The sequence below is a fragment of the Impatiens glandulifera genome, chromosome 1 (assembly GCF_907164915.1).
Source record: "Impatiens glandulifera chromosome 1, dImpGla2.1, whole genome shotgun sequence".
Classification (NCBI taxonomy): Eukaryota; Viridiplantae; Streptophyta; class Magnoliopsida; order Ericales; family Balsaminaceae; genus Impatiens; species Impatiens glandulifera.
Window position 1 is genome coordinate 149,457,202 of NC_061862.1, and position 23,775 is coordinate 149,480,976.

At 30.8% G+C, this 23,775-nt stretch overlaps 4 protein-coding genes and 1 non-coding gene across 5 annotated transcripts; 2 read left to right on the plus strand and 3 right to left on the minus strand.

The window, feature by feature from the left end:
* The first annotated feature begins 7,975 nt into the window (after positions 1-7,975).
* On the plus strand, positions 7,976-10,084 carry LOC124920106. Its single transcript, XM_047460516.1, has one exon. It carries the CDS (start codon positions 8,653-8,655, stop codon positions 9,976-9,978), a length of 1,326 nt encoding a protein of 441 aa, XP_047316472.1. The 5' UTR covers positions 7,976-8,652; the 3' UTR covers positions 9,979-10,084.
* A 2,300-nt stretch (positions 10,085-12,384) lies between these two features.
* LOC124920107 (histone H4) lies at positions 12,385-12,869 on the plus strand. Its single transcript, XM_047460517.1, has one exon. The coding sequence runs from the start codon at positions 12,422-12,424 to the stop codon at positions 12,731-12,733; it is 312 nt and encodes a 103-aa protein (XP_047316473.1). The 5' UTR covers positions 12,385-12,421; the 3' UTR covers positions 12,734-12,869.
* Positions 12,870-13,913: 1,044 nt separating this feature from the next.
* LOC124920108 (probable ADP-ribosylation factor GTPase-activating protein AGD6) lies at positions 13,914-16,089 on the minus strand. The gene is made up of 3 exons (XM_047460518.1): positions 15,055-16,089; positions 14,891-14,980; positions 13,914-14,586 (listed from the first exon to the last, which is right to left on the minus strand). Exons 1-3 carry the CDS (start codon positions 15,856-15,858, stop codon positions 14,107-14,109), a joined length of 1,374 nt encoding a protein of 457 aa, XP_047316474.1. The 5' UTR covers positions 15,859-16,089; the 3' UTR covers positions 13,914-14,106.
* A 3,131-nt stretch (positions 16,090-19,220) lies between these two features.
* Positions 19,221-20,484, minus strand: LOC124920109 (actin-depolymerizing factor 1-like). Its single transcript, XM_047460519.1, has 3 exons — positions 20,328-20,484; positions 19,677-19,942; positions 19,221-19,606 (listed from the first exon to the last, which is right to left on the minus strand). Exons 1-3 carry the CDS (start codon positions 20,328-20,330, stop codon positions 19,456-19,458), a joined length of 420 nt encoding a protein of 139 aa, XP_047316475.1. The 5' UTR covers positions 20,331-20,484; the 3' UTR covers positions 19,221-19,455.
* A 2,970-nt stretch (positions 20,485-23,454) lies between these two features.
* TRNAK-CUU lies at positions 23,455-23,527 on the minus strand. The gene has a single exon. It is a non-coding gene; the product is annotated as a tRNA-Lys (tRNA).
* Positions 23,528-23,775: the final 248 nt, after the last annotated feature.

A 23,775-nucleotide genomic window follows, 5' to 3' on the forward strand; every position in this document is an offset into this window, starting at 1 on the left:
CAAGCGCGGAAGAGGTTTGCTTTCAGGTTGAAGCGGCACACTTGTATGATAGGCGGAATCGGTTTCGGATGATGGAGATTTGAAGAATGGTGAGTCGGTTTCGGTAATCTGGAAGTTCGGTATGGTTAGTATAAAGTTGGTTTGGAGCGGTGTAGTTAAGTTAGTTGGTTAGATGATGAAGCCGGCAGAAAGTAAATAACAAGACAAATTTTATGGATGTTCGGAGATAAAACTCCTACGTCACCCCTTCCTCTCGAAGCCGCGAGAAGGATATTCACTAAGAAATACAAGTACAATCCGATCGAGACTTATTTCCTGCTCGATAATACTCTTACAATTCACACCGAAATTGTAACACACACTTAGAATTTAGCACTTAGGCTTTCTTAGAATAACACAGCTTTATCACTTGTAGTAAATGCTCTCAACGCTTCACTTATCTAGCTTGATGTCTCTTAATGTCCCGCATTTACTCTTCTGCAACTGCCTCCTTTTATAGGTGAAATATGCCAACGGTCATATTTCACTTCCTTGAATCTGATTGGCTGAGCAGAGGTGCAGTGATTCAGTGTTTCAGACATGCGGTCGTTTCCTCAGACCTGATGGTCAAGCTCAGACCTGGCATTATGTCTCAGACCTGCCGGTCTGTTCTTCCGGTTTGTAAGACAGACCTGCCGGGTTTGTCTTTTACTTGATATAGGCACTGTCTGTTTGGACAGTTGTCTGTACTTTGAAGATTTCCTTTCTGGCTTATCCCGAAGTAGAAGGATCCGGTAGTACTGTTTTCTGCAGCCTACAGTCTTTCCTCAGACTTGCATGGATATGGAAGTATTCAGTCTGCTCCTTTGATATCGTTCTCAACAGATACCCAAATTGTCTTCTTGTACTGGTCGGCCGCTTGACTTGGCCGAATGTCTTTTGGTAGTGATGTAACCGGACTTCTTCCGGTTATTCTTGTCTTGTGGATGATCGGCTGTTTGATGATTCCGGTTTTGAGCTTTGGCCGATCCTCTTTGTGCGGTCACGCTCCGAATGCTTTTGATCGGTTTGGTAGCTTGACCGGTTAGGTTTCTTTAGTCGGTTTTCTTGTTCATCCGGTCCGGTTCCTTGTTCCTGTATGGAAAGTTTGTTTAAGTTAGGTATGTTTGAACCGGTCTGAATTTATCTATCACCTACCCATCATCTTTTGTCATTGTGAAAGAAGATGAGAAGACTGCGTCTAAAGAGAAGATACATCCGGAAGTTACAATTGTCCTAGAGAAAGGTCACGATGTAATGCCCGCTGGAGTATCAGAGAAACTCCACCATAAGAGAGAGGTGGAGAATAGAGAAGAGTTAGTCAAATATACTAAACTATCGGCGACGGTTCTTTATCGCATTAAACCTCCCAAATTGGAGGAATTGAAGAGGAAACCAGAGGAGTCTCCATTCAAGAAAGAGAAGTGCGAAATAGCCAAGACCGCCAAAAGAATGAAGAAATGGGAGGAAAAGAAGAGAAGACACTTGGAGTTCGGAGGAAACCGAGTGATAGTAAAACTTCTCCTTCATCAAGAGAGACAACTTTCCAAAATTCATAAGGGCTTGTGAGGCAATACGAAGGCCCTTTCTTAGAGAAGAAACGGGTTAGAAAGCCAGCACGTCGCTCAAAACTTTTATCTCATGTGGAGACATCACCCAGGCCTACAAGGAGGAAGCGACGAGGACGTCGCCAGATTGAGTGGGGGAGAATGTCACAGCCCAATCTTACTGGCCCGGGAAGAGGAGGCTTAAGGAGAATGTCACGACCCAATCCTCCTGGCCCAAGAAGAGGAGGAGGCTTGAGCCCTCTTAAGCCCAACCCAAGGAAGATTCTAGACTGAAAGGAAGCGGGAAGGAAGGTCCTTAATTAGCGCACCTAATTGAGAGTTAAAAGGAATTCCTTGATTAGTGCATCACTAATTGACATATAAAAGGAATGTCCTTAATAAGGAATGTCCTTGATTGATAATTATAAGGAATCCCTAAATTAGTGCACAATCAATGTAACAGCTAGAATTAGTCCTATAAATACCTGTGAAGTATTACATTGTAAATCACCAAGTATTCGAGTAATATACTACTATTTTTTTGTAAGAGTTACTCTCTCTCTAGAATTCTTGTGTCAATTCTATTAAACGCCGAGTGTTGCGTCGAGTAAGGCTGACTAGTTACTCGTTCTTGCGAAGGTCGTAACTAGTGTCGCACGGATCGTCAGTGAAAAGACTGAGCCCGTGACACTATGCATTGGGTAAACACAAACGAAAACAAAATGTTCAATAACAAACAACAAATAAACTATGGTTATCGGTTCGAAAGTTCTTAAGAAAATTAATGAATTCTTCGACATCCTTCACTTATATTTTCAAAGAGACTGTCTAAATACACCATGAATTCAGTGTTGACAACATTTAGTTAATTCAATCAATTCTCAATAATATTAAGATGTACTCTAATCCAATATCAAATTACTTTTCGATCAAAATATACTCAAGGACCACTTATTTTCATGATCTTACTTAAATTTAAGAATTCTTAATTTTTATATATTATTCAATACTAGATTAACTAAGAAAATTAAAATTGTTTTCAAATAAAATATATATATGTAAAAGAAATGAATAATAATGCATCCGTTGGCCACGATGAATGATGTTTTGCAATCGACAGCATGTTATTATGTTGTCTGATGATAGGGCAAAAGCTTAATTAATGGTGCAGAAAGATTAGTGTTGAATACGCGCTTATTGTCTTAATCTGAAACTACTTACTTAAGAAGCTTAATTAGATGATGCTTTTTTTCACTTTTGCTTAAAAGATGGCACTTTTTTTCTTCTTTAATCTTTTAATTAAGTTCATTGATTCTAATTGTCATCTGTCTCCATCAAATACTCCTATTACTTATTAGTGCTTTCCTCGATTATTGAAACTTTTTTCTCTCTTTCTTATTCTTTAACAAATTAACATATTCAATCCTCCTCTTGTTGCGCGTAAAGAAATTTCCTTATTTTACATCATTTCTGAATATTAAAAATAATAATAATTGTTTAAACACACCAACAGAGAACGATGAGAAAAAAAATACTTAACAAATTATCGGGGTCGTAAATTTTTAAGAAAAATAATTAACTCTACGACCGTTTGGTATTATTCATTCAATATAGCCGCATCTTTTTTCGGAAGACGAACGAGTCTATCCATATTTTGTTCTATTCGCAAGTATATGAACTTATGAAAAAAGTTCTGAATTTGCTTTGGACAAATCCTTGCATTAGTACGAGTTCGTTGACCGTGTAAGGCGATCATCTTGATCAAGAATTCAACTTGGACTTTTATTCTTATTATTTCTACCACAAAACCATAAGAATTATTTTTAGATTCTTCAGAGGCGGGGTATGGGATTGACCTCGATTCTTTTTGTGACGCGAAATCCCTCATTGGCTAAACCCGAATTTTCTTTTTATGTCTTCTATAAAAAAAAAAAATATATATACGTCCATACTCTCAAATCTTTCGTTGAAAAGGAGGTGGGGCTCAATTATTTTCATTTTATAGAAAATGGTTCAAATTTTTTAAATTTCAAAAAGTGTCATAATAATAATATTATAAATGATATGTATCGGACGACTACGGTCAATGTCTCTCTAATAAGATAGTTCACAAGAAAATAATCGGAATGATAAACCAAATATGTAGACATAGCATATAAGTCGCCTCAATTTTAAATTTTTCAACAATTACCCTACCCTGTTATTATATAGGAAAGTATATTATTTTATCTAAACGAATATTTAATAGTCAACAATTAATGTGGGATGGAACTTGATAAGGATTCCTAATATCCAGCTTGGACAAATTATACCAATTTCATTGTATTGTATGATAAGGTTGGATTTTTTTACAAGGTTCATATATTATTGTTGTGAAATTTCTAATGAGAGCAAAATAAATAGATTTTCAAAGTGTGAGGGGGTGAAATTAAGTATTCCCAAAGTTAAGGAACATTTATGAATTTTGATTTTTTTTTAAAAATAATAAGGATAGGTGGAGCCCAGGTGTTGATAAAATATCATAGTTGGCAGTCTCTGATAGGAACAATCCAACTGTTCTGGTGGTGTGGGTGATATCTGATATGAGGTAGCCAAGCATCTAATTAATTAACGAAAAGAAATATTAAAATTATATCCTTCTTTTAAAATTGAACTTTACTGATATATAAGCACATTCACTTTTATTTTAATATTTCAATAACAAGTGGGAGCCAATACAAATTTTATCTCTTTCTCTCTTTTTTTACCACTTTACTTTTTAATTGAAACATATATATGATTATATTGGATTGTGGGATTCTAGTTATCTTTTTTAAAATTGGTGTATCTCAGATGTATCATCAATTCATTGGATGTTGAACCATTTTTTATTTTATTTTTCTTAGTTTGGTCTTAATTTGTACTTAAATTAGCTCTTTAGGGGTTGGTCTAGTAATTTATAACCCAACACGAAAACGGAAAACACGAACCCAAAAAAAAATCAGATTAGGATAATATATTTTTTATTTAACGTAAAAATCGGGTCGGCCTAAGATGATTCAAAGTAGACTCGCTAACCTATTTACAATTTGTTAGGGTTTTGTATTTATCATTTCATACCCACTCATTTTCTTTTATATAGTTTTCTGCAATCGGAATTGTGATATAACTTCATTATTTTTTATGTTCATGTCAGAAATGTATATATTAATTATATTGGGTTAAACCGTGTTAGATTTGAGTTGAGTCGAATCAATTGGTATAGTTTGAGTCAGGTTCGAATCAATTACACATAAACAGGCCATATTGTTAATATCACTAAACTCGTTAACCTGTCCGAACTCTTCCTGAATTGTCACTCCTAAATTATTTTAGTTAAACCCTTTTTCTTTTTCTTTTTTTAAAGAATGAACCTATCTCATTAGTTCACATTTTGATACTATTGTTATTGGAGGTTAAAATGAGGCAACTATAAATCCAAACTCACTACCTTAAGTTCTTAGAGTATTTATTAAAAAAAATGTTAATACAATCAAACCCATCAAGCCTCCACCATCAACGGTTTTCCATATATTAGTGAACAAATTAGTTTCATAAATCAAATTTTATGTCAAAATAAGTATATAGAAAGGAAATTATAGAAGAAATGAATTGTTTTTATAAAATATAAAATAATTATCTTGTACTCAGAATACTAAAACTAATTTATTTTTAAAAAAAAAAAAATTAGTAAAAGATAATCTTATAAACAAACAAATCTTTGATATATATAGGTGGATAGGTTAATTGAATATGTACATTAATAAGAACAATAATGTGATGCATTATTAAATAATTGTCAAACATACCCATTATGCATTTAATTATCCCTTTCTCTAGATGTGAATTAAAGTGCATCACCTTCACGTGGAAATTTATTCTCATGAAAGAAACCTTCTTCGAACATTTTTAACCTAAATAATATCATTAATTACTTTATAATATGATAAATTTAATGTTAATAAAAAAAACTAAGACTAACATATGATAATTTAATTTAAAATACTTTAGTGAGAATTGAATTTAGATTTAACTTTAATATTTATATAAAATGTTGAACACATGACATATACACATTATTGATTAAATAACTCAATTATTAAATGACAATCATATCATAAATAGTAAAGTGAATTGAGAAGTGGGTTTAGATGGTGAAGTTTGCAAGCTATTAGCTATTGTTGTTATTTGAAATATAAAATAGGACAATTATTGTACAAATAAAAAAAGAGAAAAATAATTATAATAATCATATCAAAGTGTACACGTATCAAATCCAATGGAGATGGTAAAGGTTTGAGGAATCAACACGCACCTCAACCACCAATAATAAATTCAAAAGCCAGCCCACTTTTCATTTGAAAAGTTCATTGATGTTTCAAATAACCCACAATTATAATAAATGATAAAATGGATCTATTAATATTTGTCCTTCTCCAACCATTTTTTTTTTACTTGAATTATCTTAATAAATTTTTTTTAATTTGATTAACGCTAATTTAATTATTATTTTTCTAACTAATCAATTTGGTTGATGGGTGTTTATCTTTGTCTTGTATCGATAATTTTTCTCTGTTACACCGATGAAATTAAGAGTAGTAAAATTAATGGAACTAAATGAAACTCAATAATTTTTATAGTGTGTTTAATAAGCTTGAAATTGGCATTAGAATTGATGGGTCCAATTCCAATTCTGTTAGACCTAATATTAAGTATTTGAATTTGAATTTGAATTAGAAATTGAAATCTAATTCAATATAATGTAATTTTATAATTCTCAATTTTATTCTTTTTAGATTGGAATTGGAATTTAAATTTTTTATGTTTGTTTTAATTTATAATTTTTTTTAATTTAAAAGGTTAAAATATCGAATGATTTGTAGTAGGTTAACCTTTTGAAATATATATATATATATATATATATATATATATATATATATATATATATAGCTGAACAATATTTTGTTTTTGAATTTAGAAAGTTAAAATGTCAAACCGATATATTTTATTTTTTAAAATCTACGGAGTTAATATGTTGAATCGATATTTATTTAAAAAAAATCGAAACTTCAAAAATCTATCTTAATTGGTTATGTCAAATCAATATTGTAATAAAATAAATAATATATATTAAATTTATTTTTATTATATTTTTTTAGAACATAAGAATTGAGATTGAATTACCATTCTATAATTTTTTTTAAATTTAGAAATTTTAGTTGTAATTTAATGTCAATTCTTATAAAATTAAAATTAGAATTAGAATTCAATTATCCCATTATAATTCCAATTCTATCCATTCAAACATATCCTAATAGGTTTCAATTGATGGGTTTATAAAACACCTCTAATTTAACTAATTATTCAAACTTTACACTTATTGACTATGAGTATAAAAAATTAAATATTTTCAAACATAAAAAAAAAAAATTATCTTTGGGATCTGGTCAAAAAAATACATAATATTGTGCGAACAATTTATACAAATATTTTTCTTTTTTATATTATTTTATTTTAAGAAGTTATGATTTTTACAGATTTCAATGGTGTCATGATGCTGCTCAATTTAAGGTATTTTTAGTATGAATAGAATTTTTACACTAATAATTTAATAATATCAACTATTATTATAAAGTTGCTAACTAAATAGTATTATACCTTATAATGTTAGTAACTGTTTAGTAACATCATTTTTATCCTGAAAAATAAAAAAAATAAAAGCATTTTGTGATCATATCTATTAATAAATGGCGAATCTATGTTAGGGCTTAGGTAGACATCAGCTTAAAAATATATATATATATATATTAGTTATAAATGTGACCTAACATACTAATTTTCTAATTTTTTAATTTAATTAATTATTAATTTTTTAATTTTCAAAAAATAACAAAATTTATATTTTTTATTTATTTTATCCATAATTTTTCTTTTATTTTTTAAACTCAAACCAACTCTAATTAATAATTAGAGCCAATTATATACTAAATATACATCAAGATGAACTACTTAAGAAAGAATTGAATCCTCCTCCCAAGAATATAGCTGGATAAGTCAAAAGAAAATAAATGAAGAGAGAAAGAAGAGAAGCCTTATCAATCTTTCTCTTCTTATTTGGCCAATGTTTCATTGTCTTAGGATTAACAATTATTATATTTATGTAGTAAAAGGAAAGACTTATCTTTTTTTTTATATGCTAATCTTTCTTTCTTTCTTTCTTGCGGGCCTTCCACGAAGGTCATTGACCTTTCACTCACTAACTAGGGCAGGCAACAACATCTCCGTTTATTAAACGGTGTTATCCAGTGGAGGCTCTTTTTGCCTCAGAAACAGCCTTCTTTACCCCACCTCTCTTCAAGATTCTCAAAGACGGTGGTTACTTAAACGGAGCCCTTCATTTCTCTTCCATATTATCTCTTCTTTCTTGATAATCAATCTCTCATGTTGTCGTCTATTTTGTCAGACTACCAAAGAAGAATAAGAAGAATAAGAAGAACAAGGGTGGTGGGTTATTATAATTCTTCAAGATTGTAGACAAGTTTTGAATATTTCTTGATTGTGAAAGATGAGGATTGTCAAATCCATTGATTCTTCTCAAAGCCCTAGTCTTTGTGGATTCTTGGTCGTTGAAGCTTATCCCAAAAGGTATTCATCCAAGATCCCCTCAGATTTGGTCCTTTTTCTAGGCCTTGGATTCATAGATTGGTAGAATTTGGTTTAGTGGGTTTTATTCATCTGGATTTTAGGTTATTTGGGTTTGAGTCAGTTCAGTCATACATACATTGTCTCTTCTTTAACCCCTTCTTATAGGAAATCCATCCACATCTTTCTCTATGTCAGAGATTCGAGAGATTCTTACAACTTTTCTTCTAATGTTCTCCCTGTAATTCCTGGGTTTTTTTGAAAAATGGAAACATCTGATTCTTAATCTTTAAGAGGGTTCAGATTTCCCTCGTATTTAATTGACTTTTTCTTCTTTTTTTTTTCCTTTTTACATATGTATGAGTGTCTGTTCTGTGGGGCTTTAATGGAGATGGTGTAGACAAACTCCCTCCCTTTGAATTGAAATATGGTTGATTCTCGTTTGAAAGTTCTGTCAATGGAAAATCATCATCCTTCCACCCTATTATCAATGGATTCAAGTGCTTCCTCATCGCACGATGAGTTAGATCTCGAGATGAATAATCGACAGAGTCCTCTTACCCGACCTCCCGACATCAACCTACCCTTGTCGGTTTATGAAACAGAGAGTTTCCTAATTGCTCCAAAAGCTGGAAAGAAATGTGCGAAACGGTTTGATAGCATCTGGGGAGCTTGGTTCTTCTTTACCTTCTATTTCAGACCTGTTTTGAATGAGAAATCCAAGACGAAGGTCATAAGAGACAGCAATGGAGTCTCTGGTTTCGAAAAATCTGATCTTCAGCTCGATATTTTCATGGTTCAACACGATATGGAGAATATGTACATGTGGGTTTTCAAGGAAAGACCTGAAAATGCCCTTGGAAAGATGCAGCTTAGGAGTTACATGAATGGGCATTCTCGTCAAGGAGAACGCCCTTTCCCGTTTAGCGTCGAACGAGGGTTCGTTCGGTCGCACAGAATGCAGAGGAAGCATTACAGAGGCCTCTCGAATCCTCAATGTGTTCATGGAATCGAAATCGTCCAATCTCCCAATCTCGTTTGTCTTGGAGATGATGATCGTAAGAGATGGGCGGAACTGACTGGCCGTGATTTGAATTTTTCTATTCCTTCTGAAGCCATCGATTTTTCGTTGTGGAGAAATTTACCCATTCCCGAGTTTGAACTTGAAAGGCCGATCGCTAACACGGATTCGAAGAAAACGATGGACTTATCGCCCGTCAGCAAACGTAGGAAGGATTTCGACGAATGTTTTCTTTCGGTTATTCCTCCTCCGATCGATCAGACTGAAAAACCGAACTGGTTGAGTGATTTCAGCGGGGTGATGAGAAACGTTTATGGGCCAGTTACGGCTGCAAAAACTATATACGAAGACGAGAGTTCTTATTTGATTATGATTAGCCTCCCTCTCGTGGATCTTCAAAGGGTGAAAGTTTCGTGGAGGAATACCATAACTAACGGGATAATTAAGGTTTCGTGTTCGAGTATGTCTCGTTTGCCTTACGTCAAGAGACGCGATAGGACTTTCAAGCTTGCGGATACTTCGTCGGAGCATTGCCCGCCCGGCGAGTTTGTTAGAGAGATTTCTCTTTCGACGAGGATTCCTGAAGATGCTAATATCGAAGCTTATTATGACGGACCGGGGACTGTATTGGAGATAATGGTGCCGAAGCTTCGAGTTGGGCCCGAGGAACACGAGGTTCGTGTTTGTCGTCGCCCACATCATGGGAACGATGGCGATCTTATGTTGACTTGAAATTAAGTAGATGTTTGTTTGGGGGTGGTTGGTTATGTTTTTTTTTTTTCTTATGTTGTTTAATTTCTACTAACTTTGTGTTTGTAGTAGTGCATGTTTTATGTCATTTTGAATCTTCTTTGGGGTCACTAACTTGCTATGGTTTTAGTTCCCAAGCATTTTCGTGGCTTTTTGATTCGACTGGCTCTTATAAGATTGGGAACTATCTATAACTATTACTTGTTTACTAAATTTCAAACCGTTTTTGAATTATTGGTCAACTATGTTTGATTAATGTTGGGTGTTTGGTTTCATCATCGAAGCTAATAGAGAACTGCCACTTGGGAAAATGCTTGTCCATTGAATCTTCTTCCTATTTATGGGCAATGTATGTGTTGTGTGATGTCTAGCAACTATTGTGGTGATTGACCTAGTTTTGGTGGTTAGTCTAATGGAGTAACACTTGTTCAAAATTCTAGATCTTTTCGACCTAATGTTTAATGGTTGTTTCTAAAAAGAGGTAATGGGTATGGTCCTTTTAGAGCGATCGAATGAAAGTGGTGGGTGGTTAATTGGTCCCGATTATGCTCCCCGAGTAAAATGGAGTCATACGTCGTAGCGCGACGAATAATTTTAACTTTAATTTTCTTTTCTTTTCTTCTCATGCATTGACTTTGTAAAAGATCTTTCCCATGATCTTGTGGTGAACAAATAAACTTTGTTATAGCTTTTGGACAAGTGATATTTGATGTGGGGGAGAGAACAATGGGAAACCACACAAACAGTGATCATAACAGGTGAGCTGAATTATTGTCACCTTTTATTATTTTTCTCTCAAAATGGTGGGGTACAAATACTTTAAACAAATGGAGATAGAAATGAATTATTGTTGTTTGTTGAATATATATGTATACTATGCTTTCAGATATGCAGATAACATAGTTGAATCCCATAAAGTGATATGATTTGATTCTTGACAAGATTCTTTTGGCTTCTAATCACTTGTTTTTATTATCTTCAATTTATTATCCTTAATTTTAGCTTCTCAAATTTGTTTTTGTTCCCTAGCAATGATGTATTTTTATTTTTAGGTAATATTTTATGTTGATAGAGTAGCTTATGAATAATTTGTATCATAAACTTGAATGGTTTGTAATTTAATGAATTAATAAATTTTGTTTATTTTTAAATAAATATAAAAAAAACTTATTTTGCTTTGCTTAATAATTCTACAATTTGAGTTGAGGTGGAATTTAACAAAATTTTGAATTGACTTAAAAAATAATAGATAAGTTATAGATAAATTGTAGGCTTTATTCTATTTTCTACAAATTAGAAAAACAAATAATAATTTAAAATTTTTAAAAAAAATTAAGGAATAAATATATATAATGTGGAGGATGATGTGAGAAAATGTTATAAAATAATTATGAATAAACAACCACTAATATATTTTGAATTTTGGGTTGGATCATATAGAGGAGGTCCATGTGCAAGAGCAATAAATGGATTACTTTAAGTGGGAATTGAAGTGGATTCACTTAGAAATCAAATTGGCCCAATTGTCTAATATTTTTTTAAAATTATTAATGTGGTCTCTTTTCCTTTAGTTCACACTTCACACTATCAAAATTAAACTTTCTCATTAAATTTAAAATAACTCATTTTCATATTATTTAAATTATTAACTAAAATAAAATACACTTATTTTTATTCTATTTATTTATTTATTTATGCTGTTACTAATTTTTTATTAAAACAAAATCCATTTTTTAATAAATAAAAATAAACAAGGTTATTTTAAATAACCACCTGATTATCCAACTAACTAGGTTTCAAATAAGGCCCGGAATACCATAGGCTCATTTAGAATAAAGGTCATTCATTCAAAATATTATTTCGGTTTGATTTTTTTTTTAAATTCAACCATATTTAGAAATAGTTATATTGACTCTATTATTAATTAAATAACTCAATTTACTAATTAAATTATGTTTTTTAAAAAAAATATATATTTTTTTAAAATAACTAATAATTAATATTATTTAAATAAATTAAAATTTATTTAAACAAGAATAAACACTTAAAAAAATATAAATATATTTTTAAAAATAAATAATATTTTAATTATGGAATTTATAATAGAATAAAATAAATATAATTTTTGAAAAATAAAAATAAAATAATAGGACAAAGCCTGACACACACGTGAGTTTTTATACTTTCTTATTAAACTACGACTCGATCCGCGCATACGCAGTAACAAAATCAAACCGTTGATCTAAATCAATCCACGGCTAAAAATAAACAACCATTCTCAACACAGATCAACAATATCCACCATCGATTCCTCTCTAAATCCAACGGTCCACCTTTCCTCGTCAGTATATATAAATCCCCTTCCACCATTCCATCTTCTTCATCACTCATCTGTGTTTTCTAAACCATCAAATTTACCTTAAAAATGTCGGGTCGAGGAAAAGGAGGAAAGGGTTTAGGAAAGGGAGGTGCTAAGCGTCATAGGAAGGTTCTACGTGATAACATTCAAGGTATAACTAAACCTGCAATTCGTCGTCTTGCTCGTAGAGGAGGAGTGAAGAGAATCAGTGGTTTGATCTATGAAGAAACTCGTGGTGTTTTGAAGATCTTTCTTGAGAATGTGATTCGTGATGCTGTTACTTATACTGAACATGCTAGGAGGAAGACTGTAACTGCTATGGATGTTGTTTATGCTCTTAAGAGACAAGGAAGAACTTTGTATGGATTTGGTGGTTGATTTGTTTTGTTTTGTTTTAGGGTTTGTGAGATCTTGTTTTCTGGTGTTTTGTATATCTTTGATGGGTTAGGGTTTAATTGGTTTGATGTAGCTGTAATCTTTTCGTTTTTTTAATGAAATTGGGTTGTTTTGAGAATCAAATCTGGTATAATCATTGTTTTTAGTGTTCATTGCAATGAATTGACAGGTTTGAAGGTTTATTTGTTGAGATTAAGAACTTTTTAGGGTTTAGGTGATGATTGGGCTAAACTATTTGAATCCCTCGGTTTCAGATTATGGAATAGATTTATTAGTTCAATATAGATTAATCTTTCATTTAAAAACCCTAAAGTTGTTATCTTGACAAAGATGCATCATTTCCAACTCAGAAGATGATAAAATTGGTTGAAAATTAGGATTTATTATTGGGGTAATTTATCTATTACTATTTTATGAAAGAATTTATTAATGAATCTGATTACCTATAATGTCTTAGAGCAAGTAAGTTATGACTTATGTGCGGACTATGTGCTTATTAGTCACACTCCTTTAACTATGCTTAATCTATGAAAAGTCAAGTTATGTGCCTAGTTAAGTTATTGCGAAATGTGTGTTTAACCCTCGGAATTAATTTCAATCCGAAGTCAATTTATGTGTCCGGTTAAGTGTTTGCGAATTATGTGCTTAACCCGCGGGAAGTAAAGTTATGTGTCCGGTTAAGTGTTTGCGGATTATGTGTTTATCCCGCGGGAAGTCAAGTTATATGTCTGGTTAAGTGTTTGCGAATTATGTGCTTAACTCGTGGGAAGTCAAGTTATGTGTCCGGTTAAGTGTTTGCGGATTATTGCTTAACCCGCTGTAAGTCAAGTTATATGTCCTGTTAAATGTTTGCAGACTATATGCTTAACCCGAGGAAAGTCAAGTTATATGTCCAGTTAAGTATTTGCGGACTATGTGCTTAACCCGCGAGATTATTCACACTCCTTTGACTATATGCTTAACCCGCGGAATTAATCACACTCGAAAGAAGATGTGGAACCTGCGTTCTAATAAATTAAAAAAATATATTTCAAATGAGACATGTAAATTTTATAATAAATTCAAGATACTATAAATCAAGTTGATAAGTTCCAATAAATAAATAAAAATCAGCAGACAATTTTCAACTCTTTCTTCTTCCTATACTATGCAAAAGAGATAACAAAGCAAAATCCCAATCTCTTAAAAAGAAAAGAAAAATATTTGACTGTGCGTTTCTCTTTTAAAACGCAGTAAAAAAGTATCAATAATAATACACACAATGACACAACCCAATGACTGAAGAAAGAAAACACTAGCAGTTTGAAGAGGGGGATTAAAATAGAGACAATTGATTTTGATATTTAACCTAGAAATCATAGAAAACCGCCTTCTGTCCATTTCGCATTTTGACCAGTTCCAATAATACCTGAATTCTTCTTCCCAAACATACTGCTATCCTCTGAAGAAGAATCCTTTTGATCATCCCATCCTGCCCAATCATCTCCATTCTTTGAGGATCCACCATTTTTGGGAAGCTGTTCTTCTTGTTTCCTATACCCATCATTGTCCCAATCATCCCAAGAGCTCGATTTTGTTGAGGAATTCCCTCCTTCAGGGAATGGCTGATAGTGACCGTTGGCTACTTCATTTCTTTGCCAGCCCCCACCATCCGATGATTTCCAACTTGAACCACCACCACCACCTTCCTTGGATGTGTATTCCTCCATCTTCTGGGTTGCAAGTGACATAACTCCTTTCATGATCCCCCATGTTTTATGTCCAATCTCTGTTGTTTTTGCAGTAACCACACTCACTGTTTCATTCACCTTAGTATCATATCCTCCCTCTTTCATCTGTGTATACAATCAATCAATAATCATTTGCTATACTTATGTAAAAAGGAATTCTAGAGATGTTTAGTGGGTTGTTTAATGTTTTGATTCCATTTCAAGATCAAGTTGAAATGGTTGGCCAATTCCCACTAACACTAAATTCCTATCCTATATTCATACCAACTAAAATAGACCAATAATGTTAACCATAATTGGGACTCAAACTCAATCAAAACAAGGTCAAGAAACATCATGGGTTGTGATCGAATCCACCCCATTTCCCAAGGAAAGACAAATCAAGTAAAAATAAGAATTCAGGTTATACCTTGGATGAGAATTCCATGGTACCTACTTGAACAGCATTAGCAGCAGATTGAGCAGCAGAAGCTGCAACAGTAGAGAGTCTACCAAATCCCTTCAAGAAAGCAATAACAAAACTTCATCAATGAATTCGTTAATTCGATAAGAACAAAGAATCATCAAGCAAACCTGAGTAACAACAGATAGCACATCCTCTTGTTGAGATTTCTTCCTAGGAAGGGTAGCCGCAGGAGTAGAACCAAACCCAACAAACTTCCCACCTTGGGAAGGTGGTAATCCTTCCGGCCTAGACTCATTCTCAGCCAATTTTCTAGCAAAAAAACTATCTTTATTGGCAGCAGAATCCTCCAATTGAGCACGAGAATAAACATTATCAGTTGATTTCGACCGTGGAGGACCATCACTTCGTCCGCTCCTAAAATCACTCTCAGACTGATTCCTCCTCCCATCAACACTCGACGATCTGAACCCACCATCATCATAACTCCCCCAACTATCCCATCCAACTCCATTTTCACCTGAATCCCCAATCTTACCACCACCACCACCACCAAGCGGCGGTTTCTTCTGATTCACCCCTAGGGTTTCCTTCACAACAGGCGGATCCCTCCACGGCTTACCATCAGCGATCGTCTGAATACGATCGCGATAAATTGACGCAGCATTAGTATTGTATTTCTTAACAATATCCGTCTCCTTAGGAACTCCATACCCAGAAAGGAATTCAGTTATCTTATCATTTCCACCAGCTTCCATCTTCTTAAGCTGAATCTCGGACCATGAATCCATAGTCACAGATCGGACGAAACTGATATGAACTCCGAGACCTCTGTGCTTACCAGAACACTCAAGACACATGAAGATTCCGTAGGAAACAGATGCCCATTGAGGATTCTTTTGAGTACAGTCGACACATACCTTGTTACCAGGCTTGGATTGCAGATCCCTCAATCGTCTCGATGCTGCTGCCATTGATTCGATAATAGAATTGTGTAAGCTATATGAATAAAGGATAGAATCTGCAGATCGAAGCAAGAATCGATCTGCAGATGAATAGTTAATAGATCTAGAGAGAGAAAGAGGGTCGTCGGAGAAGAGAACACTTCTCCGGCGGGGGATATAATCGGAGAAATGAGAAAGCGGCCCGCCGACACAACCTTAAAAAACGTCTAAAGGGATTATAGATACATCATGGACTACACATGGCAACTACAATTAAGGGATCCTATATATTATATATTTTTTCAACCTTTATTTGCACTAAATAACATTAAGGCCCAAATCTTTTCTACATTTAACCAAATATTAGAAAAGTTTTTGATAATTTGTTTTAGCATCGGAATTATATATATTTGAGTTGGTGTCGTGTTTTATTCGATTCGGAATCATTTTTAATCGGATTAGGTTTTTCATCTTAATTTTTATACTCTTTATCGTTGATGGTCATTTATTGTTCTAAATGATATCATGTGATTGTGTCGATGATCATTTTCCGGGTATGTGTCCGTCCGTTTTAGTAGTAAAGGAGGAAATAATTAGATTTATAATTATTTTAAATTTATTTTCAATAAAAATTATTAAAATTTGTGTATTAATATTTCGGACATATATATAGATGGTCCATTATTATACGACAAAATTATTTTTGTTTAGCTATAGGTTAAGCATAAGTAACTCCTAACTAAATTCAATAAGAATTATTTTTTATAAAATAATCATTACACCTTAATCGGTTGAGTTTAAAAAAAAAATAACTTCGTTCACTTTTAAGGAATGACAACACTCTATTTATTAACTAAAATATTTTTTTACTTTTATTAAAAAAAAACTCTTTTATTATTATATATTAATATATTTAAAATATTTTTACTAAAAACAAATAATTCTTCAAAATCAATATATATATATATATATATATATATATATATATATATATATATATATATATATATCTTTTTAATAAACTCAAATTGTACACACAAAAAAAAAACTCAAATTTATTTAAATAAATCATTAATTATTTTTTTTTCTCTACTCCTTAGCCCTCTATTACTAGTAAATTATTTTATTTGTTTATTTTGAAAATTTATAATAATAATCTTCGCTTTAATTTAATTTAAGACAATTTTTATAAAGTATTTTTTTTTTGTCATTTCAACTTCACTACTAAGTTAAAATTATCACTCAACTATTAGTCTTTCTTTTTATTATATAATGTTGTTGTCGATTATTCATAGCATTTTACAGAAACGTATTATCATATTCTATTTTATAAAATATTTAAGTTTGTTGGGAGAGTATTAAAGAATATAGGTATAAAACTATTTAAGATGCAAATGACATTTTTAAATACAAATGAAAAGATGAAAAAAATAAAGTACAGTTTGATAAGGTTTTTATCTTGGTCTCAATGTTATTTTATTTGTATTTTAAGAATGTGATGTCCCCCATCTTCTTTGATATGATATACATATTTGGAGTCTTTTTAATAACATTATTTTTTATTATCAATTGAATTATGACGGAAAATATTAGTACTTATTGGAAAATGTGAATTGAGACGTGAGTCTACTGAGATATATCCATAATATTTTATAAAGTAGATAATTTGGTTAGAGATGAAATATAAAAATTTCAACAATTTCAATCACCCGTTACGGATCTACACAATGCTATGAATTTGATATTATATGAGTTTCGATATTAGAAATCGGCATTTACAATGGACAATCTCATTGCCATTTTAAAGAATATTCTCACATATTAATTTTTATTTAATTTCTCTCTATAGTTATTTTTTTTCTGTTTGATTATCCATTAATATATATATATATATATATAAAAGAGAAAAAAGAATTAAAAGAATGAATCAATAATTGTAATTAATTTTTTTTAAATAATAAATGAATAAATTTAAGAGTTAATAAGAAATACAACAACAATAAAGGAGGATAATCTCATTTAAAAATTGGAGATTTGTTATATAAAATCTTTGGAATATATTGTCTAATTGTGTTTCCTTTATTCAAAATTGAAGAAAAACTCATAAAAATTTATTTTTTCTCCACTTTAATGTCCTTTGTACAGATCAACTCAAGCCTCCTAAAAATCAAGACATAATACAATTCACATTATCATCAACAACAAATTAAATAACTTGCTATTTTAAAATTAAATATTTTTCTAGTTTGAAAGGGTAAATAAAATACATGTGCATGGTCCATTTATTTGATAAATTAAACTCAATTCTTTTAAGTTGATTATTTAAAATTATGATAATAAGAAATCCTTGGGGATTGAGATAATGAATTCTTACTTCTAATGGATTACTAGGATCAAACTAGATTATAAAATATTAAAATGCATTTTTTGTATGTATTATATGGATTTGATCGTTTCTCTTTTGAATGGGTCAATGTCTTATGTTTAATTTGTTGGAAATTTCATAATGGTATATAGTAAAATGGAGACTCAACTATTTGCAGTCAAAAGTCAAAACCATACATTAAAATATTTTAATTACAAATATTTTTATTTTACTTTTATTATATTTAAATATAAAAAGACATACTAAAAAAATCTCAACTAACTACTTTTTTTTTTTTTTTGTTAAATAACTATTTTCCAAAAAGCTTATAAAAATCAAAGAAAAACTCTTGAGTTTGATTGTATTTTATTGGTAGCAAAGAAAAACTATTTTTTTAATTTTTTTTTAAAAAATGCAACTTTTATGTGTTTAAGTTATTTGGTTATTTTTTTAATGATAGGATCCTATTTTGGTTGGTTTTGACCTTACCTTAGTATAACAGTTCCAATAAGAAGGATGTAAATAAAATTTCTGTAGTTGGATTACAAAAACTAGTGGTGTTTGCTAAAAGTGCATATTTTAAGTTTTAAAATTATAACCTTAAGCTTAATAAGCTTTAATGTATGTCATGTTGTAAACTTTAAATAAAATGGGGTTGGATCATTTCGGCATGTCCCCGACAAACCGTATTAAACTGTTTTATGGGTTTTACACCATTTAGTTTCGTTCTTTCGCGATTACATGAATGAATGAAATTCATTCATTGGGTTTTCTTAATACTAGGCTAAAAGAAACTTGGTAAATGAGATTGACATAACATTTTTGACATAAAACTGTGGTTGTCAACAGAAACAGAATTCCTAAAACTTGGTAACATTCTAGTTGGGGGAAGAAGAATAAGACTAAACAAACCCAACCCACCAAAGAAGAATTATAGTGAAATGAAATACTTTGATTTTAGACCTAATTGCTTAAACTTATAATCAAAACAATCAAAAACCATTAAGAAAAACAAACATATGGAAGATGGCATAAGCCCCACAACACAAACTCTTATATAAAGTATAGCTTGTAGACAAAGAGACTACAAGTAGTAATAATCAGTGCTACAAATAATACCCATATAGGCAGCAGCAACATCAGGCATATAACATTCTGAAAACAACAATCATTCTTCAAAAATAAATATAACAAGCCCATAAAACTATAGACATTTCAAGCAATGAAACACCTTACATTTGAGGAATTATCCTCTTGCATCTTCAGTTGGCACGGCTCTTAATCACGTCAAGATCCATCTCGGATGAATCTGTAGCTTGCAGTTCTATTTGAATTCCATCAAGTTCCCTCTTGAATCTGTCCTTTGAGCTAGCATAGATCATCTTGTTTCTCACCCTCGATGTATCAGGCGACCTACATAGTATAGAACACAGTTAATTAGTTAATCAAAATTGTTACTTTTCTTTATACCACCACCACTTACCATGCAATGAAAAAGATCCTACTTTTTGGGACATTCTCTGGAGTCATGAAATCGAAATCATAGACAGCATAACGACACTCGTTTTCAGGAAGACTGGCAGTGAAATCCTCGTACCCTTGCGCTGGCTCACCAACCTTTTCGACAATCACTTGTTTCTGCTTCTCCTCTATCTTATAAACAATGAATCGGTGTGCCCTTTTCGTCTTCAGTTCCATAAACTTCAACTTACATTCATCATGAACAGCCATACCAGACGCTGCATTCGCCTAATAAAACAAACCAATAGGAATGTCCTTACAGTAATCAAACCAAGGATGAACAAATCCTTCACTTCATACAACAAAAGAACAGTTATTTATAACAAACTGCAGACATTTGAGATAATCTAAATTGTGGGTCTGATGAATTCACAAACATATTTCAGTATCGAATTCAGATTAAAGAATTTTAGCATCAAATAGACAGTGGATCATAAATCTGGATAAACAAACCTAGGTCATCTAATAATATAAAAACGACTACTTTAAACTAATTGCATGTACTAAAAGGTTAGATCGGAGGAAGATCGAGCAAGAAACGTGAATAAAAACGAATGAATCAGTGAATCATACAAACATAGATTATATTTAAGTGAAAAAGAAGAGGTCTCACCATTTTCGGTTAGGCTGATGCAGAGGAAAAAGATGGAAAGAGAGATTTTTCAGGAGAAAATCTAGAGAGAAGGAGGATTGAGAGATAATGAATCTTAGAATGTGAGATTGTTAAGCATTTTATTTGGCTGCGCTTCTTCGATTCTAGTCTATGGTTCGGCTCGGATTTGGTCTTTCATGATAAGCCACCGTATTTGAACGAAAGGTCCGATCTAGTTATTGCCACTTGCTTGAGCCGCCGCTTGCTAATTTGGCTTGGCTTCTCAACTTATATGAATGAATATATATTGCCTACTAAAATTATTTGAGGGCTTTCCAAATAATTTCACTCATTTTTTAAAATACTAAATAAATTAAATATATATATTTTTATATTTAATTTAGAAAAGTTAGCACAAATCCGACAAGCCATAGTTACTAGGAATGAAAATGGTGCGGATCGAGGCAGAGAACGTATTTACTATGGAGATTTTGTTTTACTATCATCTTTGTCCTTTCGGTTTTAAGGAAGGCTCTCGGAACAACGTTATACTTATACCATATTCATTAAAAAAAATCTTTAACAAAGTTTTAAAATTAATTTTTTTAATATTATATATAGTGTAATCTATTAAAAATTATAATATTACAAAAAATAAATTTTAAATTCTTATAAAATATTAAAAATAAATAAATATATGAGTAATGTTATATAATTATTAATTGAGTTTATTAGTGTCCATAGTGAAATCAGGATTAGATGAGAATATAGTTGAGAACATAGAACACAAATATAATTCTCTCTCATTTCCAGTCAATTCGAAAAAAAAAAAGTCCATAATTCGAATCTCAAAAACAATTATCATCTTAATAACTAGTGTCAGTCACTCTAATTTAAGACATTTTAAAAATTCATAATTTATTATTTTTTATATTGTCATTCAAAAAAGTAAGAAAAAAAAATAGACAATTATAATTAAATTAATATATTAGTATTTCCAACAAACAAATTAAATTAAAATATTTTATTATGTAAAATGATATATTAATTTTGCACAATTTTCAGTAATCATAAAAAATATTAATATAATAACTTATATTCTAATCTATTTGAATATTTTATTTAACAAATAATTTTATATAAAAAAGATAAACTTCTCAATTTTTTTTATTGAAATATTTCCATTACAATAAAAGTTCATATCATTTATAAAGAAATCAACTTTTGTAACATGTAATTTCAATAAAATAAATTATAATTATCTAAAAATGATAAAAACATTTTCTCTCTTAATATATATATATATATATATTATTTTTATTTTGTAAGTTTGTATTGATATTTTGTTTTTATTTTATTTAAATATTAATGGGTAGTGACAACTTAAAAAAAAAATTAGTTTTAAACTTGGCTAGGCTCGGCTCAACTTGGGCGGCTTAATATATCTTGGCCCGCTAACTGAATTGATTGATTATATAAATTTTTAATTTTTTTTTGTAAGGCAGTTTTTATAAACATAATATAAATTAAAGAGGTGTCTATATATATATATAAAATAAATAATTGATTAAATTTTTTTATTTAAAATTTAAAATAAAAAATAACGTAAAATTTAAATTTGTATCCTCCACCACGTAAAGTTAACCGCGTTGATCCTACGCTACTTTTCCAGATATTTTTCTATTTTCCATATTCGATGCTTATAGGCTGTTTATTTCAAGTCAAACCGACCAAATAATCTATTCTCTCTCTCTCATATTGTCCTTCTATTTTGTTCCAATTTGTCTCAATTCTGTTATTTTTTTAATCATTAATTTTATTAATCTCCTTTATGTATTTCAAAATAATAACAATTCTATTAAATAAATAAATACACTAAAATCATTTTTATAAATAATATTAATAAATTATTATTATTTTAATTAATTATTCTAACTAACTAAATAGATAATAATAATAATAAATGAAAATTTTCAACTTATTTGACTGAGGGCCGGATTGAATTTGTCAAATATTTGGATAGAATTTAGGTTCAATTCGAGTTATTTTTTTAGAAAACAACGTAATGTTATTAAATAAAAAGACCTAAACAAGGTAAATGATCACAAGAGTTTAGAATATTCGGCAAAACAAGTCTTTGAAAAAAATTAATAAACAAACAAGATAAAAACAGAAAACAACCAGAATGACACAAACAACGAAGTTTAGAGCGCATTGAGATCAGAAGTAAGAATGACATTCTCATATGTAATACTCCATCTTTGACAAATTAACCAATTTTTTCACAAGTGAGAATTCGTCTTCACGTTCGAATGAATGAGTTTCCATCAAAGAAAATTTGATTCCAATCAAACTCCACATCATTTCGAACCATTGTAAATACTCTTGCGTTCCTCTTCATTCAAAATATGATATACAATGTTTGTAAAGAAGCACTTGAAAACATTTGAACTAAAGTCATTACTTTTTGTCTGGATGATTGTCATTTCTTTGATATTAGTCCATTTTTTTGAGAAACTAAGGAGACTCATTGATGTGGAGAGCTTATTCCAAAGCAAGGAAGCAAATGAGCAGTTCTAAAAAAATGGTCAATAGTCTCCTCATTTCTCATACAAAGAAGGCTGTTGAGATTCAAAATATTCATATACTTCTTAATTCGATCGCGCGTATTAAGTTGTTTTTACAAACGTCAATCACAAAATGAATTAATTTTAAGAATAACTTTCGTGGACTACACTAAATGAGACCATGTAACCAACTTATGTCTATCGCAAACAAATCGTTTTATATAGTATCAACTCTTTATTCTATCATATGATTAAGTATTTTTTTATACTGAAATGGTAAACATCTCAAGAAATGTTTACTTAGGCAATATAACTGCATTAATAAAAAACGATCCACCAAGTATTATTCGAATTATATAAATTATGAATGACCGCTCCAAACAATTTAAGTATTTTTTTTATACTGAAATGGTGAACATCTCAAGAAATGTTTACTTAGGCAATATAACTGCATTAATAAAAAACGATTCACCAAGTATTATTCGAATTATATAAATTATAAATGACTGCTCCAAACAATTTAATATATATATTTCAATACAATAATAAAAAAAGAATATATGAGTTTAATAAAAGTAAATCGCCCACCATGGGGCTCGAACCCATGACCACAAGGTTAAGAGCCTTGCGCTCTACCAACTGAGCTAGACGGGCATTTGTGTTAATGTTTTTTTATAATAAAAATATACTTTATTTATTAAATTGTAACAATTTCTGAATAATTAAAACTAAATAATATAAAATCAAACAATAAGTCAATACCGAGTCCACTTCGATCACAAATGTTTGATTATGTCGTGGTCCTCTTCATTTGAGTACTTCTAGATTTATGTCTCTTCGAAATAGAATCTATTATTTTGGGTGAACATATATGAACATTTGTTACAGTAAAATTGCTTCAC

What these genes read in the sequence shown, in the direction of transcription:
- LOC124920106 (XM_047460516.1), top strand. Translation starts at nt 8,653, where the DNA reads ATGGTTGATTCTCGTTTGAAAGTTCTGTCAATGGAAAATCATCATCCT.
- LOC124920107 (XM_047460517.1), top strand. Translation starts at nt 12,422, where the DNA reads ATGTCGGGTCGAGGAAAAGGAGGAAAGGGTTTAGGAAAGGGAGGTGCT.
- LOC124920108 (XM_047460518.1), bottom strand. Translation starts at nt 15,858, where the DNA reads ATGGCAGCAGCATCGAGACGATTGAGGGATCTGCAATCCAAGCCTGGT. An exon ending in TGCTATCTGTTGTTACTCAG is followed by an intron (nt 14,981 to 15,054) that starts GTTTGCTTGATG and finishes GCTTTCTTGAAG; the next exon opens with GGATTTGGTAGACTCTCTAC. An exon ending in CCATGGAATTCTCATCCAAG is followed by an intron (nt 14,587 to 14,890) that starts GTATAACCTGAA and finishes TTGTATACACAG; the next exon opens with ATGAAAGAGGGAGGATATGA.
- LOC124920109 (XM_047460519.1), bottom strand. An exon ending in AGGATCTTTTTCATTGCATG is followed by an intron (nt 19,607 to 19,676) that starts GTAAGTGGTGGT and finishes TATACTATGTAG; the next exon opens with GTCGCCTGATACATCGAGGG.